Consider the following 17,432-nt stretch of genomic DNA (forward strand, 5'->3'; position numbering starts at 1 on the left):
CACCCACACCGCCAGCAGCCATTGGCTGATGCTAAGCAGACCACGCCCCCTGCGCGTCGCGATCTCCGTGGCGCTCCGGGCGTGAAATGTGTCCCGGGGCGGGGAACCGGGAAACGGGAACCGGAACACGGGAACCGGGGCACGGGTGGGTACCGGCGCAGAGGCTGGGCTGGGCCCGCGGCTGGGAGCTCGGGAGTGGGGAGCGCGGTGTTCCCACGGTGCTGTGCGGGGTCACGGGTGGGTACAGCCCGGGGAGAGGAGGGATGGCGGTGGGAGATGCGCACGCTGAAACCGAGTGCCCCGATCCACGATCCCCCCACGGCCCGCAGCACCCTTACCCCCCTCCCCCGCGCACTCAGGAGCAGCCACGCGGCCCCAGGGCAGCCCAGCGGGTTTATTATGGAGGGGACGTACAGAACAGCCATGCCAGCCCAGGGCACCGGGCACCCCGGCACAGCCAGGGCTTGGCACAGAAGCGGGGAGGGAAGGCGGGGGCTGCGGGTGTCCCACGGCAGGATCCATCCTCCCGGGGGCTGCGGGTGTCCCACGGCAGGATCCATCCCCCAGGAGCCGCCCCGCAGCAGGATCCGTCATCCCGGGGGCTGCGGGTGTCCCACGGCAGGATCCGTCCCCTCGGGGCTGGCGGCGGGGACACGAGGGCATGGCAGGGACAGCGGGAGCGGCTCCTTTGGCCCCTTGGTCCATAACGTATATAAATATAGAAGCTGTGTGTATCCATCCTATGTATATATGTACATCGGGGGGCTGTGCCGGCCGGGGTGACCGGCACCCCCGCGGCCACCGTCACCGGGGCTCCCGGCCCTCGCTCTCTTCACGGGAGCCACGCGTCGCTGTAGAGGGAGCGCGCCTTGGCGTGGCGCCGGTTCGCGGCGCTGGCGTGGAGCACGGCCACGCTGCGGCGGCTGGAGCTCACCACGTCCGTCACGAAGCCGGCGCAGTCCGAGCAGACGTCGCGCAGGACCGAGCCCTGGGCGTAGATGTGCGGGAATTCCTCCTCCACCCGGCGCCAGCACGGCCCCGAGAGCGAGCTGCGGCACAGGGCACCCCGTCAGCCCCCGCAGGAGGAGCAGGACGAGGAGAAAGAGGAGGGATGGGGAGGAAGGCTCGGGGACTCACTGGAAGGGCTCTCTCCGACGCAGCGGCGGCGCCTTGGGCAACAGCGAGCCCGGCAGGCTCTCGAAGCCCAGCGCGTAGACGGGGATGTGAGCCAGCTTCTTGGAAGGCATCTTCATCTGCGGGATGCGGGAGTCAGGGCGGGACGGGACAGCGACAGGGACAAGGGCACAGAGGGGTGGGGATGGCTCAGAGATAGGTACAGTGACAAGGTGGGACAGGAGTGGAGTGGGATGGGGCAGGAAGGGGGAGAAGATGGAGTAGGAGAGGGACAGGGACACAGTGGCACTGCCCAGAGCCAGTCCCTTACCTTTAGACTGCAGGAGCTACAGACAGACCTGGGGACACAGAGAGAGGTGGGTGAGAGGGCCCATTGTGGGGACCCTGCTGCTGCCCTCCCAGCCCCATGACATGGCACAGTTTGGCACAGCATGGCACAGTTCAGTGCTCACCGCTTGCAGAAGAAACACGACGTGGGCCAGGAGAAGAGAGGAAACTTGGCCCTGCAGCAGCAGCAGACCTGTGGGCAGGGCAGGGTGAGCTGGGGGTGGGTGGGGATGCATGACCCCCAGTCCATCCAGCCCCTGTCCCCATTCCCACCTTCCCCCTCCGCAGGCTGCTGTACAGCTCCTTGCTCTGCAGGAACTTCTCCATCTCAGCCTTGACCAGCACCCTGCGCACGTTGATCATCTCCTCCACAGTCAGGGCCAGGCTCTCCACAGGGTGGCTGAACTCCTGTGGGATGGGGAATGTCACACTGCACTGTGGCACAGGGCACGGTCCAGAGCACTCCTGTGCCAGGGCAGAGCCTCTGAGCATGGGCAGAGCATCTCTGGCACAGGCAGAGCATCCCTGGCACAGGCAGAGTATCTCTGGCACAAGGACTCCCCAGCCACCATGTGTCCTCGTGCCAGGCTGCCCTGTGCCCACGGTCATGCTTCTGTGGTGTCCCCAGAACCCACCAGCCAGAGGTGCTTGGAGCTGCTGGCAGGGGCAGCGCTGGATCCATCCTCTGGCCTCTCCTCCACAGCTCCAAGGGCAGCTCGGGGCCGGGCTGGGCCATCTGGCAGCGAGTGGCAGCTGGCAGGGACGGAGCCTGTAGGGAGGGACGGGGAGGCCGTGGCAAGGACATGTTGCCCGGTGCCACCACCACTGCCAGGCATGGCACAGACCCCTGGAGATTCCTGGTGCCACCACCGCTGCCAGGCATGGCACAGACCCCTGGAGACAGGGACACGGGGACCCCAGCAGTACCTGAGCGGGGCCGGGGCTCGGGCTGCAGCGGCTCTGGGTCCTGGGGCACAGCCTGGTCCCCTCCCAGCTGGCTCTGCAGCTGTGCCAGGTCCTGCTCCGAGAAGGAGCGATCCCGCTTCAGCTGCACCTCCGTGGCTGGAGAATCCTCGTCCTGCAGGACCACGGGCACCGTGTCACCGAGGGCACCCCGGCACCCCCCGTGTGTGCCCACCTCTGCAGCTCTCCCTTGCCTCAGAGAGGTTCATCTCCTCCATCTCGGCCAGGGTGGGCGCCTTGAGCAGGACGCGCGGCCGCGGGCGCGCGGGGACAGTGCTGGCCGGGCACAGGGACAGCTCGAGGCAGGAGCTGGAGCTCAGGCGGCCGGCGCAGGCGTGGGGGATGCAGGGCAGGGAGCTGTACCCTGCGGAGAGATGGGCTCAGTGCCGTGGGGATGGCACACAGCACAGCGGGCACAGGACATCGGTACCTTTCTGCTCCACGGGCCGCAGCTTCCGCTCCTGCCTGATCTCCTCCAGGATCTTCTCATGGAGCGTCCTCTGCTTCTGGGGCAGCGGCCGCAGCCGCCGCTCTGAGGCCTGTGGGGTGCACCGATGGGACCTCAGGGATGGCACTTATGGACCCACCAACACTGGCATGCCAGGGAGGTGGCCCGGCGCTGGCATTCACCTGCTTCAGCGGGGGCCGGGAGCGGATGAAGTCCAGGATGAGCTCGTGGGCATCTTTCTTCACGCGGGGGGGGATGTCTCCGTCCACCTGGGGAGGGCAGGGGGTCAGTGCCAGGCTGGAGAGGGGCAGGATGGAGGGTGGGGGGCTGGCACGGGTGCCACGCTCACCATGACCTTGCGGAGTTTGTAGTTGCGGGCACGGATGTCCTGCATGAGCATCTCGAAGGGCGTGAGCTGGTACTCGGTGGGCAGAGGGTTGAACTGCTTCTCCTGCACCTTCTTCAGCTTCACACCGTGCCGCAGCTCCCGCATCAGCTGCACCCACAGCCGGGCCTGGGACACATGGACACGGGGTCAGCACCCCCCAGGACACACGGACATGGGGTCAGCACAGCCCCGTGCCCAGCACAGCCCCGTGCCCAGCCCCGCTGCCATACCCAGTCTGTGTTGCGCAGGTTGCCCAGCTCTGCCGCCGGCCGCTCCTCCTCTTCCTCATCCTCCTTCAGCTTCTGCAGCAGCTGTTGAGGCACAAGACGCTGTCACCTTGTGCTGGTGGCGCTGAAGGTCCAGCCAGGGCTGTGCCATGGGCTGCAGCACTGAGGTGCACCCCGACTCCTGATTGCAGCCAGCACGGCAGGCTGGGAGAGGCTGCACGGCCAAACACCGGCACCAGCAGCCCCGGCTGGATGGGCAGAGGGGGCACTGCAGCCTCGCCAGCCCCTCGTCATTGCAGGCGGTTTCCTGGGCAGGGTCGCGGTGCCAGCGGGCACCAGGCTCACCTCCTTGGCGTCGCGGATCTTGGCGAGGAAGGCCATGAGCTCCACGGTCTCGGCGAAGAGGGCTCGGCACACGGCCTGGTAATGCGCCGGGGCGCCCGCGGGGTCGGCCAGGCGGGCGGCGCAGCAGCGCATGGCCTGCCCGAAGGTGCGCACCGAGCGGGGCTGCCCCTCGGCGCCCTCCTCCTCTTCCTCCTGCCCTCCATAGCCCTCGTCGGCCGTGGCGCAGCCGCTGTCCTCGGAGTCGCTGTTGGTCATCAGGTCGATGAGCTGCTCCAGGCGCGGGCTCAGCTCCCGCTCCTCGTTCTCGTCCAGCCCCCAGTCCAGCGCCCGGTACACGGCAAAGCCCAGCGACTGCACCATCTGCGGGGACAGCACCGGCGGGGACAGCAGGCACGCGGGCACAGCTGTCCCGGCCCCTCCTCGGTGCTGGGTCCCGTCCCAGGAGCTGCGAGCCCCGGGTGAGGAGGGCAGGCCGTGCCCTGGCCGTGCCCAGCGCACCCCGGGCCGGGATGGCAGGCGGGGCGGGTCACCGGCCCCCACGTACCTGGGCTTCGGCAGAGGGCGTCAGCAGCGCGGGCAGGTCTGGGGAGGAGGGCAGAGTCACAGCTGGCACCCACGGCCCCGTGCTGAGCATCCCACCCGGCATCACCCCGGGATGTGGTACCCACCCACCCCACCCTGAGCTGCTCACACCCCCCTGCTCCTCCCTCCTTCCCCAGCTCATCCTGTGCCCTCCTGGTCCCAGGGCACGGCTCCAAGGGACAGTGGGCACTGCACACTGAGCCCTGCTATTGACAGGCTGGCACAGCCTCCCAAAGGGCACATTGAGGCGGCACAAGCACCCATGTACCCCTCATCACCAGGATTGGAGGGAGCTGAGAGCGCTGTGTGCATGGGGAGATGCCCCTTGCACCCCTGTGGGATGTGGGCACTGGCAGTGTGGGCAGCAGGAGTGTGGGCACCAGCAGCACAGGCATGGCATGTGGGGACTGGCAGGCACAGCTGGCGCATGGCACACACAGGGAGCCCAGGACACGATGTGGGCAGCTTGAGCCCTCCTGGCAGCCGCAGGGAAAGGAGCACAAGTGGCCTCTGCAGTGTCCCCAGGGCTCCCGGCTCTGCCTCCCTCATCATTGGCTCTGCATTGAGCTGATCAATGCGGCAGCCACCAGGATGTGCCAGTCGTGTGCCAGCCATGGGCGAGCCAGGAATGGACAGGAAAGGCAGCACGAGTGGTGCCCTGCCATGGTACCACAAACAAACCCATCCAAACACCATGTCCTGAACTGTGCCCGGCTCCCACTGCAGTACCAGCCCCTGGGATGCCACCCAGTGGGTCCCAGCAGCTCCTGCCCATCACTGGGGCACAGCTGAGGGGGGATTCCCATAGGATGGGGGGCTGGAGCTGTTCCAGGGGGTGCTGCTGGCTCACCCAGCCCCAATCCAGCCCTGTGCCCGGGCAGAGCTGCAAAGCCATGTGCCAGGCTGGTGCCATGCCTGCGGTGGCACCCAGGGGCACCCGGAGCCCTCCCAGCCTCAGGCTTCACTGCGAAGGCTTCACTGCTTCATCCCTGGGAGTGGCACAGTGGCACTGGTAGGTGGCACTGGCAGGTGGCACTGGCAGGTGACAGTCTCCAGCCCTGTGGTGGCTCAGGGCAGGGCGTGGGCCATCCCCATGCAAGACCAGTGCAGCCGGTGTGGCCACGCCGTGCCAGGGGCACGTGCCCTGCCTGTGCGTGTCCCTGTCCTGGGCACGGTGCCACCTGATGCACCCGGGTGTCTGCTCAGCCCCCGGCACCGAGGGCACACGGTGACCACGCAGTGTCCCTGCCCGGTGTGGGCGAGGCCACGCAGCCACCCCACGGCAGCAGGATCGTCCCCGCTGGCCTTGCCGTGGGGTGCAGGCGCTGGCCGTGCTCCCGGTGCTCCCGTGGCCACCCGGTGTCACTGCTGGCAGCCGGCCCGGTGCCACCCGGAACCGCCACAGCCACACCTGGCAGCGCAGCCACCTGCGGGAGGGCAAAGGTCGGCATGGGGCTGTCCCTGTGCCACTCCCGGGGCCCGGAATGGGGACAAGGTCCCTGCGGTGCCCGTGGATGTGCCGTGTGGGTGTCCATGTGTCTGTCCATCTGTCCTTGCCGTGTGTCCTGCAGCTCCACGGTGGGTGCCAGGGTCACGCCAACACCCACACCTGGCTCCAGCCTCCCTGGGTCACCCAGTGCCAGTGCCCTTGTTGGTGCCAGTGCCGGGGCAGTGCCACACCAGTCTGATAGCAGCGCCCACCCCCTCCCCGGGGTACTCTTGCACCGGTACCAGCAGTGCTGCTGTCAGTCCCCTTTACCGGGACCGGGGCTTGCGGCTCACCCCTATCCCTGCCGGTGCCACCGTCCTGCTCCCCGGTGCCGGGACCGGCCCTTTTTCCTTTTCCCTGTATTCACAGCCTCTCCGGTGCCCCTCTGCGCTGCTCCCTGCTGCCGGTGCCTCGATGCCTGCCCCTCTCTCCGGTGCCACTTCTGCCCATTTGCCGCTCCGGTACCGGCTCTTCCCCACCGGGGCCTCTGCGGGTGCCCCCCCGCTGCCGGTACCCCCGGTCCCTCCGCGTCCCCGGCGCCGGTGCAGCACCCCCTGCCGGTGCCGGTAAGTCCCGGTGCCGGTAAGTCCCCGGTCCCCGCTCTTTGTGCTGGTAAGTCCCGGTGCCCCGCGTCCCGGTGCCGAGAAATCCCGGTGCCGGTAAGCACCGTAGGCTGCTCCCGGTGCCAGCAAGGACCGGTGCGGGTAAATCCCAGCGCCCCACTCCTTGCAGCAGCAAGCCCCGGTGCCGGTAATTCCCGATATCCCGGATCCCGGTGCTGCTTAGCCCTGGTGCCGGTAAGCACTGGTGCCCCCGTGCCGGTAAATCCCCGTTCCCCGTTCCTTGTGCTGCTAAGCTCCGGAGCAGGAAAGCCCCGGTGCTGGATCCCAGTGCCGGTAATCTCCGGTGCCCCGCTCCCGGTGCCTCGCTCTCGGTGCCGGTAAGCCCCGATGCCCCGCTCCCAGCGTCGATAAGCTCCGCTAAGCCCCGGTGCCAGTACGTCCCGGTGTCCCGGGTGTCGGTGCTGGTAAGCCCCGCTAAACCTTGGTAAACCCCGGCGCTCCGCTCCCGCGGTGCCGATAATTCCCAGTGCCGCCAAACCCCGGTGCCCCTCTCCCGCTGCCCGTAAGCCCCGGTGCCCCCGGTAAGACCCAGCAAGTCCCGACGCCCGTAAGCCGCGGTAAACCCCGGTAAGCCCCGGTAAGCCCCGCTCGGCGGTGCCGTCCCGTCCCCCCCCGCGCGGGCGCCGCCCGCTCCCGCCCCCCCCGGCGGCGGCGGCCCTCACCGTGCGGCGGGGCGGGCAGGCGGAGGGAGCCGTCGGCGCGGAGGCGGATGTCGGCGGTGCGGAGAGGCGCGGGGGCCACGGGGGCGGCGGCGGCGGCGCGGCAGCCCTGGAAGCAGAGCGCCCAGGCCTGCTCCTCGTTCAGCGGCTGCTCGTAGCACTTCAGCACCTCCTCCAGGGACAGCTCCCGCGGCGGCCCCGCGCCCGCCCGCGCCATCGCCCCATCCCGCACCGCCGAGCGCGGGCGGGGCGCGCCGGGCGGGGGAGACGGGGCGGGGACAGGCGGGGCCACGCCCCACCAGGCCACGCCCACTATGGAGCCCCATCCCGCACGGCCGAGCGCGGGCGGGGGATACGGGGCGGGGCCACGCGGGGCCACGCCCATAATGGATCTCCATTAGCATCGCGGGGCGCGGCGGGGGCGGGGCCACGGAAGAGAGGGGCGGGGCGGTGAGAGAGACCACGCCCCCCGCACCGGAACCGGCACCGGCACCGGGCCCGCTGTAGGCGCCCGCCGGGAGGGGCTGCGGCTAGCCGGGGGCACCGGGCGGTTCGGGATGGTCCGTACAGTAACGGTGCGGTACGGCGGGGCACGGCACGGCACGGCGCGGTGAGCTCGGTACGGCCTGGCACGGCACGGTGTGGCACGGTGTGGAGCGGAACGTCACAGCACGGCTCGGTACGGTGTGACATGGGTCGGTATTGTTTGGCACAGCTTGGCACAGAATGGGATGGGGCGGCAGAGTGTGGCGTGGTACGGTGTGGTGTGGCTCAGAATGGCACAGCTCGGCTCGGCATGGCTCGGCAGGGCACATCAGAGCGCAGTGCCATGGCACAGCTCGGCACAGCATAGCTCAGAATAGTACAGGACAGCTCGGGACCGATGGCATGGCTTGGCATGGCATGGCACCGTGCAGCGCAGCCCAGCACGGTGTGGCACGGCCTGGCACAGCACGGCCCAGCATAGCTCGGCCCGCCCAGGCTGCAGGCTGGGAGCAGGGCAGGGTTGCACTGGGTTAGCCGGGTGCACAGGGCAGGGTTCAGGGCACACAGCTGGGCACAGGGCACAGCCGTGGATTGCGGGCGTGTGACAGGGTCACCTGGGGACACTTGAGCAGGAATCAGGGCAGGAGCACAAGGTGGAACAGGATGGCACAGGATACCAGTGCCCACAGGGACTCCTGCCATGAGGAACCTGCCTTGTGGGGTGTTGGGGGAGCCCTAGGGCACGGCTGGGATGAGGAGCTGGCACAGGAAAGGGTCAGGCTGGGACAGGAGCAGAGCTCCAGATGCCAGAGCGTGGTTTGGGCATGGCCAGGAGCAGCAGGAGCTGGGTGAGGGTGCCAGGATGAGCTGGAGTCTCTAGGGAGACAATATCCCACGGGAAAATGGTGTGGGGTGGCATCCCACAGCCACTGGGAATGTCTGACATGGGAGCAGGATCACCTTTGGGCACACGGGCAGGCCTGGATGGTCCTGACAGAGCAGAAAGGACAACCAGTGCATGGGAAAGGTCAGAGGGAGCAAATGAACATTCTCCTCATGATGAGCCTCCCATTTCCATGATGGAAGGAGAATAAAGCCCTGACTCAGCTCCATTAACCGATGAGCATAAACTGGGATCAATCCCAGAGCTGTGCTGGCAGGGCTGGGACAGGGACAGAGCTGGCACACAGCTGCTCTCCTGTCCCACACGGCCAAAGAGCTGCTCCAGGGCTGGAGATGCCTGTCAGAGAGCCTGGGATGGAGCAGAACTGCCCTTCCCAGGGAACATGAACAGTGCCAGCTCCATCTGTGAGGCAGAAACTGGGGTAATGGAGCTGGGATAGTGGGAAACACAGCCCTGCGTGGGTTTGAGAGAGGGGAGAAGGGATTTAGGTGATCCAAGGTGTCCATGCATCTCTGGGAATGCTCAAATGCACCATGGGTGGGTGGGATGTGCTGCAGGAGTTGGAGCAGGGTGCCAGTGGCATCTCCAGCTGGATCCATGTGGGATCCTGCCCAGCTGCAGCCCCTGGATGTGGCACTAACATCTGGCTCTGGGTTGAATCACAGAATCACAGAATCACAGAATTATGAGGTTGGAAGAGACTTCTAAGATCATCAAGCCCAACCTATGCCCTCACACCTCAACTAGACCATAGCACCAAGTGCCATGTCCAGTCTTTTTTTAAACACACCCAGACATGGCGATTCCACCACCTCCCTGGGAAGAGCATTCCAGTGCTTTATTATTCTTTCGGTGAAAAATTTCTTCCTAATATCCCACCTATCTCTTCCGTGATGTAGCTGGAGGCTGTGTCCTCTGGTTCTGTCAGAGATCGACCCCACCTGTCTGCAGCCTCCCTTCAGAAGGTGTAGAGAGCAATAAGGTCACCTCTGAGTCTCCTTTTCTCCAGGCTGAGCACCCCCAGCTCCCTCAGTGGTTCCTCACAGGGTTTGTGTTCCCAGCCCCTCTCTCGTTATCCCCTCTGAACATGCTCAAGCATCTCCACATCCTTCCCAAACTGAGGGCCAGAACTGGACACAGTGAGAGGTTTGGATGCCCGGTTTACCCTGAATTAACCCTTTGGAGCCGAGAACAAAGCCGTGCCGAGCCGTGCCAGCTTTCCAGCGCCTCCGGCCACAGCCGGGGCGGCACCGTCGGGGATGGGAGCGGGAGGACGTGCGGCGTTTGAAGGAAAAGCCGCCCTGCAGGATTCATGGGAAGGCATTTGCATGATAAAGCACGGAGCCCTTTGCTTTGGGTAAATCTGTAATTAATACTGAATCGCTGTGTAATTAAAAGCTACCGGCATGGAAAACGCAAACAGAAGCCAAGCGTGTGTGTGTGTGGATGAGGGAAATAGAATTAAAGCCAAAAGAAATAGGGGAAAGGAAAGATGAAGTGTTTGGTAAATGGTGTCAGCGCTCTGGGAGGGTTGGAATTTCTGGCTCTGCAGTGTGGAAGCAGGGTAAGGTGGGGAGCTGGGGTGGAGAGCAGACAGAGCCCTTCCCCTGCCGCCTGCAGCAGGGCTGTGCCCCTGTTTGTCGTGGGTAATCCATTCCTCAGCTCTCACATGCACAAAAACAATTCCTCACAAAGGCACAGGAACCTGGGATGAGCGTGCAGAGCACCTGTGGGGTGGATGTGCCTCTCCTGCTTTCCCTCCTGCTGCAATAAACTGGAAACATAGAAAGAAGGAGCATTTTACTGGGTAGTTTGCTCCTGCTGGATGCTGCCCTCGGATACGGCCAGAGGTTGAGAGGGACACTCTGAGAGACACCTCGGGGACATTTGTGACCACTCTAGAGGCATTTTAAACACCCTGGGGACCTAAGGGACACCATGAGGACCTTAAGGTCACCCTTGGAAACTCCCTGAAGACCCTGAAGACATTGCAGGGATGCTGGGAATAAACTGTGGGAGCACTCTGGAATGCCAAGCTCCCACTCAGATTCCTGCTGGGCCAGTCATGATGGGGGATCCCAAAACCTGGGGCTGCCACAAGCTTGCAGATGGCACTGGGGGTTAGGGTGGCTCGGGAATGTGGCCTGGCCGGGGTTCCCAGACTCGGTGGGATCCCATGGCACTGTCCATGCTGGATCTGCTGGCACTGCTGGGAAGTTCTCCCTGCTCTGGCATCATGTGCTGCTGACTCACCCAGCCCTGCAATAAACCATCCCCGGCCAGCCCAGCAGGAGCTGCTTCCCGGTGCTGGACACACCCCGGGGACTTCATCTTTCCATGGGGAATCACCCCTGCTGCTCCAAGCCACGGTGGCCAACAGCAACGGCTCATCGTCAGGAGGGATCAGATCAGAGGGAAAAATCCCTCTGGGAATTCTCCTCTGCTCCCTGTGACACTTTGTGGCCATTCAGGACCTGAAGAGATCTGAGGAAGAAGAGGGAGAGGGGTTTTGGACAAGGGATGGAGTGCCAGGACACAGGGAATGGCTTCCACTGCCAGGGGGCAGGGATTCATGGATACTGGGGAGGAATTCCTGGCTGGGAGGGTGGGCAGGCCCTGGCACAGGTGCCCAGAGCAGCTGTGGCTGCCCCTGGATCCCTGGCAGTGCCCAAGGCCAGGCTGGACAGGGCTTGGAGCAGCCTGGGACAGTGGAAGGTGTCCCTGCCCATGGCATGGGATGGGACAAGATGAGCTGTAAGGTCCTTTCCAGCACAAAACATTCCCTTCAATCCAAACCATTCCGCAATTCTATTATTTATTCTCCCAGCAACGCCGGTGATTCATCTCTTTGGGAATTCCAGCCGCTCCTGTCCCCTTCCCTGGGTGGGATCAGGGTCAGCAGCATCCTCACGGCTCAGAACTGGCAGGATCGGAGCTCCCCACCGTGTCCCACACTGTGGACCCTCCACAGCCGTGCGGAGCGGGTCCCCTCACCGTGTCCCACCCCCTGCACAGCCGGTGCGGAGCGGGTCCGGTCACGGTGCCCGTGCCCCGTGTTTCCCCCGCCCTCCGTGCCCCGCTCCCGCCGCTGCCACCGCCCTTCCCAACATGGCCACGCCCACCTCAGCCACCACGGAGCGGGCGGCAGGGGGCGGGACCACGCCGCGCTTCCAGCCAATAGACAGAGGCAGCAGGTTGAGTGCGGCACAGCCTCTTCTCCCTTTCAGCCAATGGGCAGAGGCGGCGGGGTGGGCGCGGCACGGCGTCTGCTCCCTTCCAGCCAATGGGGTCGGTGGGCTCGGCCAGCGGCAGCCAATGGCGGCGCGGGCTGGCGTGGCGGGAAGCGGCGGCCGCGATGGCGGGCGCGGGCGGGAGGAGCTGGCGGGACCTGCTCGGTACGTGATGGTCGGGGCGGGCCCGGGGCGAGCTCCGAGCCGGGCGCTCCCCGCGGGGACAGCGGAGGGGACAGGGGCGGTGAATGTGCCCCCTCTGCCTTCGTACACCCCTTCTATACCTGCACACTCTCCTCCCTCTGCCCACGTGTTCCGCTCCATGCACCCCGCTCTGCTTTCTTCAAAGCCGCCGTGCCCCGGGACACAACATCAGCCCTTGTACACCCCCCTGTGCTTTACTCATGACTCCCGTGCCCTGGCACACATCTGCCCTCGTACACCCCAATCCCTGCCCTCATGGCCCCCATACCCTAAGACACTACACCTGCCCTTGTACACCCCCCAGTCTCTGCCCTCATGGCCCCCGTGTGTTTCCCTCACACCCCTCTGTGCCCCCATCCCCTGCAGCAGGAGCACGAGGTGGTTTTGTGGTGCCCTGGGCACACGCTGCTCCATAAACCCAAACTCCTCAGCAGGGAGAGCCAGGAAGAGGAGAAGCCCCTTTGGGAGCACAGCGGAGCTCCAGAGAGCGGCACTGCAGCTGCTGGACCAGCACCAGAACCTGGCTGAGCTGCTCCTGGAGGTAGGAATGGTGGATCAGCCCCAGAACCTGGGGGTGATCAGCCCCAGAACCTGGCTGAGCTGCACCTGCAGGTAGGAACAGGACAGCCCAGGGGCTCGTGGCCCAGGATCACATCTGGATGACATGACTGTCCTCATGACAGCCTTATCCTGAGCCACTGTTGTGGTTCAGTTGCGTTCTCCCTCTCCTCACACACTGATTTTACACTTACAACAGATAACGTAAATATCTCCCACAGTTCAGGATCTGCCTTTCTCTAGAGAATATTTCCCTTTATAAAAAGAAAAAGGGGATTTAGGTAGAAAATGATCCAACATTTGGACATGTTTCATCAAATATTTATGGCCACGTGGCTTCACAGAAAGATAAGGATTATAGAAATTCTGCTCCTGGTGCTGCTGCTGAGCTGTTTGGTCCCTGAGGATGAGGAATTTTGACCTGTATCTCCTTTTTTATGAATAAACTGACAATAACTAAACACACATCTCCGGTAAGGTGAAATCTGTGCTTTTCCATGTGGGAGCTCCATGTTAATTTCACGTCAGTTGCTCCAGCAGTGCAGGGATGGGTTTGTAAATGTGTGTGACACACACACAAGGGTTTTATTTGGTTTGCAGGTGGGAGATTCAGCCAAGCCAGGTGTGCAAGATGGGGCAGAGCACCGGGGAGTGTCACCAGAATCATTTATAGGTGAGCACCTCCCAGGCCAGATGTGGGCTGGAACCCTTCCTCAATATTCCATTTTTGCCTTTATGTGCAACCCCAGTTCTGCTTTCTTTTCATTGTTTTGGTCCTGTTTCTTGCTTGCCTGATGATGACAGCCTTGTGCCTTGCTGTTTAGTCTCTGTTCTGCAGGAGCAGGCCTCAAAGCTGGGTGTGCCCACAGCGACCTTGGCAGCCAAAAATGCCATTGCCAACATGGAGCGGATCTGCCAGGATCCTGCCAGCCCCTCCAGAGTCCCACTGCTGGACTCCGACCAGAGAGTAAGGTTTATCTTTAATTTAGCAGCAAAACAGCACTGCTAGCTTTCACTTTAGGCCCAGTTTGCCTGCTCTGATTCAGCCCCAAACATGAGTGGACACTCATTCACCGAGGTGCTCGATTTGCTTGCAGAAGTACAAGATAAATAAGAAGTGATGTTTAGGCCTTTCCCCTGAATTCCCTCCATCATTTGACCCTTTAAAAAGCAGCAAATAGGGCAAATTGCTTTTTTGAGAGTGTGTTATTCACAAAGGGAATTATTTCTGCTTCGTTTCCGGGGCAATGCCAGAAGAAATTGAGCTGCTTGCTTCAGACTGTGAAGGATCTGCTGGCAAACAACATGTTCTGTCGCTCCCTCTTCTGCCAGGAAATGTGGAAAATGAAGGTGAGAGCTCATGGAGGAGCACTGTGGTGTTACACACCATGAGGATTCACCCATGTGATGTGGCATTTCTGAATTCCTGGGAATGACTGGTTTTCCTTACCTCCCAAAAGCATGAGCTGAGTTACACATGCTGGGTTTTTTTTTAGTTGTTCTGTTTATTTTAGAGCAACTTCAGTGGGAACTTCCTTGTGTCTGCAGTGGGATTTGCTTTTTCAGCTCCCTGGAGGTTTGGAATGGTTTGAATTATTGGAAACTGCCACAAAAGGTCACTGACAGCACTGTGGTGGTCAGGTGCTGCTCTTGGGGTCCTGTGCAGAAACCCCCAGCTGCCAGTGGGGTGACACAGTCCCAGAGCCCCTCATGTGCTCTGCCAGCAATATTCCAGGTGTCTTTGGCATCCTGGCTCTCTGCTTTGTTTACCCGGGAATAGTGATAAGGCAAAGTGAGGTCGCAGAGAAAGAAACCAGATAGCAGATAACAGCTTGTGCTGCCTGACAGATGGGATGTCTTGATTTCATTTGGTGTATTTTGTGGAGACAAGAGGTGCTGTGAGTGGAGTCAAGGGCTTTTTATGAGTGGGAGGGCTCTGATTCCACCCTGCTCCCATGGGAAAGGAGGAAAGGCTGATCTGCCCAGATAAAGGGCTGTGCCCAGGTCTCAGATATCCTCTGCTGAGCTGAAAATAGAACTGTGTGTTTCACAGGCTGATTAGCATCTCCTGCTGCTGGGGCAGACATGGGATAAGGCAGAGATAACTGTAGCTGAGGGTGTTACAGTGAGAATTAGGTTGTGAAGACAAAGAATGTGTGTGAGTTTGGGGTCAGGGTGTGAGGCAGCTGCTGGTCATGGCACAGAGCTCCTGGGGCTTTTCCCTGTGCCCAAGGCTCCCAAATGCCTCTTCCTTCTCAGGGTGGGGAGGTTTTGTGCAGGTGTTGGTTGTGCCTGCAATGATCAGAAGCTGCTGCACCTTTCCCCTGCCAGGTGCTCCCTGCAGGGCTGCTTTGCTGGCTCAGGGCTCCCCTGGACGTGGGCAGGAGCTGAAGGGATTTACAGGGCAGCAAGTGCATCACACAGGGGCAATGCCTGGTGCAGATTTTTGTTCATTTTCCCTTTGTGTCCATCAGCCTTTCCACCTGCATGATTGCAGAGTCTCTCCCTGTAGTCTCCTGCAATCCCAGCTCTGTTGGGGTATGGACTTGTGAGTGGCAACCTTGTTCCACAGGGACTAATCAACAGTTAATAGACTAAAAGACAATTCTCTAATCTGGATCTGGATCTGCATTAACAAAACCTGAACCTGAGTCATGTTACCTGTTTCCTGGGGTATCCCTGCTCCTTTAAATCTGCAGGATCAGTGTTATTCCATAGGGGAAAGATGAATATATTCATTACTTGTCCACGAAAATTTAAAATGATGATGCACCTACAACCCTAAACCACCCAAAACTTCTAGAAAATACAATCTCTCATCACCAGGCATTTGCTGTGTTGTCAGTTTTAATGCTGGGTGGATGGAATAAGCAGAATTGAGCTTTATTTCTCGTGTACCATGTGCAATAACCAAATGCTGAGTGCCCAGAGCAGGCTGTGACCTGCTGCTGCTGTGTCCTCAGGAGCCCCTGGTGCTGGAGGCCGTGTGGCACCTGCACAGCTGTGACATCGTGGGCCTGCCAGAGCTGCTGGACAGGTGAGCAGGGCCCTGGGGGCTGCAGATCCCCCAAAGCCTCTTGGGGCATAATCTGGGATTAGTCATGAGTATTCTGGAGGGAGGATATGGTCAGGTGCTGCCCAGGGATCAGATTAGCAGGATTTAGGAGCTGCTCTGGGCCTGGGGGGTTACTCTGGGGTGATGAGCCCAGTTCAGGGCAGGGGCTCCTTGCTGGCCACCAACTGGATTTGAGAAAGTCTTGCTCTGCAGAAAGTGGGTGATTCCATCTTCACAAAATCTTACACTTTTTTGGTCTGGCAGAGTTAATCTCCAGAGAATTGTTAGTCTTAGAATTTTGGTTTTTTCCCCCCAACAAATGCCCAAGACCAAGTTTGGACAGGCTTGCAGCAACCTGCTCTAGTGAAAGGCGTCCCTGCCCAAGCATGGGGTGAAGCAAGATGAGCATTAAGGTCGCTCTGAGGCCAAACCATTCCATTATTCCATGATCCAGAGCTAACAACTCCCCCATTTGTGGAGTTCAGGTTGTCTCCTTATTGTGTCCCAGTGATTTTCTAGGTTCTGATATTGGTTCACAATGAAAGCAATTCAAGGGAATCAAAGGCACAGATTAAGAATTTAATTTCTTTTTTGAAGAAATTTTGAGTGTCTTAGAAATTGGATCTGAAATTCTTCTAGCAGAGGTTTCCCAATGGAAACTTTCATGTCAGGGATGGGGAAATATTGGATGCACAATTTCACCCACATTTTTCCTTTGCATGTGTGTGTCTTGTGGGACCTTTTTATAAAGCAAATAATATAAAAAAGCAACTGTAAAGCAAATGTGCTGGTCCAAATTAAATAAAGGAAGTGGCACGTTTAGGGCAGAGGGCACATGTGGAGACAGCCAAGCCTTACAGAAAGCAGGAGGGGTTGAACTGAAGGTGCTTTTGTGTTGCAGGAGCCCAGCAGGCCCAGCAGCAGTGGAGTGGCTCTGCAGCAGCCTCTGTGGCCTCTGTGAGCAGGCTGGGGACACCTCCCGTGGGGACACGGAGCTGGCACAGAGGATTCTCTCAGGCAAGGCCCTGGGCTGGGAGCAGGGCAGGAACTCAGAGATGGAACAGCACAGGCCTCACTTTGTGTTTCCTTACCTCATTCCTCTGGGGAATATATTTTTTATATGTTTAGCAAATTTAGCAAATTTTCTCCCTTTAAAAAATTATTGATTTGAATTTTTCCATTCCTTAGAGTTAAGGTAACTCAAGAAAGTGTAATTGTGAGGGGTGTGGTTCAGGGATGGCACACTGGCACTGTGACACTGCAAAGCCACGGAGAGATTCTGGGCCAGAAATATTTCAGAGTTCCATTTCCCCCCTGTCCATTTCTATTATTTATTTTCTTAGTTTAGTTAGGAAAAAATCCCTGCAATGTCTGAGTGTGGGCCAGTGCAGCTGGTGAAGTACAGTTCTGCAGAGGCCGTGGAGCACAATTGCAAATTCTTTAGGCTTTAGAATCCTTGAAGTTCTGGATTCTTTCTCCTGGGAATGATTTGACTCCAGGACAATAAATGATTGCTGTTGGTGGGGACTGTTGGGACAGGTGGCAGGGGAAGGAGCAGGTGACCTGTGTGCAGAGGGAATGCTGGAACACCAATTTTTGTCTTGGTTTGCAGACTTTGCCATCGTGTTTGTTCAGCACGGCTTTGAGCAGCCCTCGGAGCTGGGAAGGAAGGTGGAATTCCAGAAGGTTGCCTACGTAAGGACAAATGAACCTGGCTGCAAATGGTGCTTCAATAAAGCAATGCCATTGATCTCTGGCTCTTGCTGAGTACAAACAATTCAGGGCTTGGAGCTGCAAGGGGAGGGTGCTG

General features: G+C 60.7%; 2 protein-coding genes across 3 annotated transcripts in view; one reads left to right on the plus strand and one right to left on the minus strand.

The window, feature by feature from the left end:
- Positions 1-376: 376 nt before the first annotated feature.
- On the minus strand, positions 377-7,487 carry SPIRE2 (spire type actin nucleation factor 2). The gene is made up of 15 exons (XM_074550687.1): positions 7,189-7,487; positions 4,377-4,414; positions 3,833-4,192; positions 3,491-3,571; positions 3,222-3,386; positions 3,055-3,141; positions 2,855-2,963; positions 2,619-2,788; positions 2,389-2,539; positions 2,097-2,230; positions 1,735-1,869; positions 1,587-1,654; positions 1,445-1,472; positions 1,138-1,253; positions 377-1,049 (listed from the first exon to the last, which is right to left on the minus strand). The coding sequence occupies exons 1-15, from the start codon at positions 7,400-7,402 to the stop codon at positions 833-835; spliced, it is 2,073 nt and encodes a 690-aa protein (XP_074406788.1). The 5' UTR covers positions 7,403-7,487; the 3' UTR covers positions 377-832.
- A 4,379-nt stretch (positions 7,488-11,866) lies between these two features.
- Positions 11,867-17,432, plus strand: part of FANCA (FA complementation group A) — a 35,205-nt gene continuing 29,639 nt past the window's right edge. The window contains exons 1-8 of one of the 2 annotated variants that reach the window (XM_074550678.1): positions 11,867-11,970; positions 12,441-12,550; positions 13,168-13,240; positions 13,392-13,534; positions 13,822-13,917; positions 15,531-15,604; positions 16,524-16,639; positions 17,235-17,317. In XM_074550678.1, the coding sequence (XP_074406779.1) occupies positions 11,931-11,970; positions 12,441-12,550; positions 13,168-13,240; positions 13,392-13,534; positions 13,822-13,917; positions 15,531-15,604; positions 16,524-16,639; positions 17,235-17,317 (735 nt within the window). In that variant the 5' untranslated portion in view covers positions 11,867-11,930. The remainder of the gene's footprint in view (positions 11,971-12,440; positions 12,551-13,167; positions 13,241-13,391; positions 13,535-13,821; positions 13,918-15,530; positions 15,605-16,523; positions 16,640-17,234; positions 17,318-17,432) is intronic. The other variant, XM_074550679.1, reaches the window with a different exon arrangement.

This window comes from Zonotrichia albicollis, chromosome 13 (assembly GCF_047830755.1).
Source record: "Zonotrichia albicollis isolate bZonAlb1 chromosome 13, bZonAlb1.hap1, whole genome shotgun sequence".
NCBI lineage: Eukaryota > Metazoa > Chordata > Aves > Passeriformes > Passerellidae > Zonotrichia > Zonotrichia albicollis.

Excerpts from the sequence above, each read along its gene's own strand:
- SPIRE2 (XM_074550687.1), bottom strand. The coding sequence starts at position 7,402 with ATGGCGCGGGCGGGCGCGGGGCCGCCGCGGGAGCTGTCCCTGGAGGAG. Across the intron at positions 3,387-3,490 it reads ACCTGCGCAACACAGACTGG|GCCCGGCTGTGGGTGCAGCT; the intron begins GTATGGCAGCGG and ends CATGTGTCCCAG. Across the intron at positions 1,254-1,444 it reads GTAGCTCCTGCAGTCTAAAG|ATGAAGATGCCTTCCAAGAA; the intron begins GTAAGGGACTGG and ends CGCATCCCGCAG.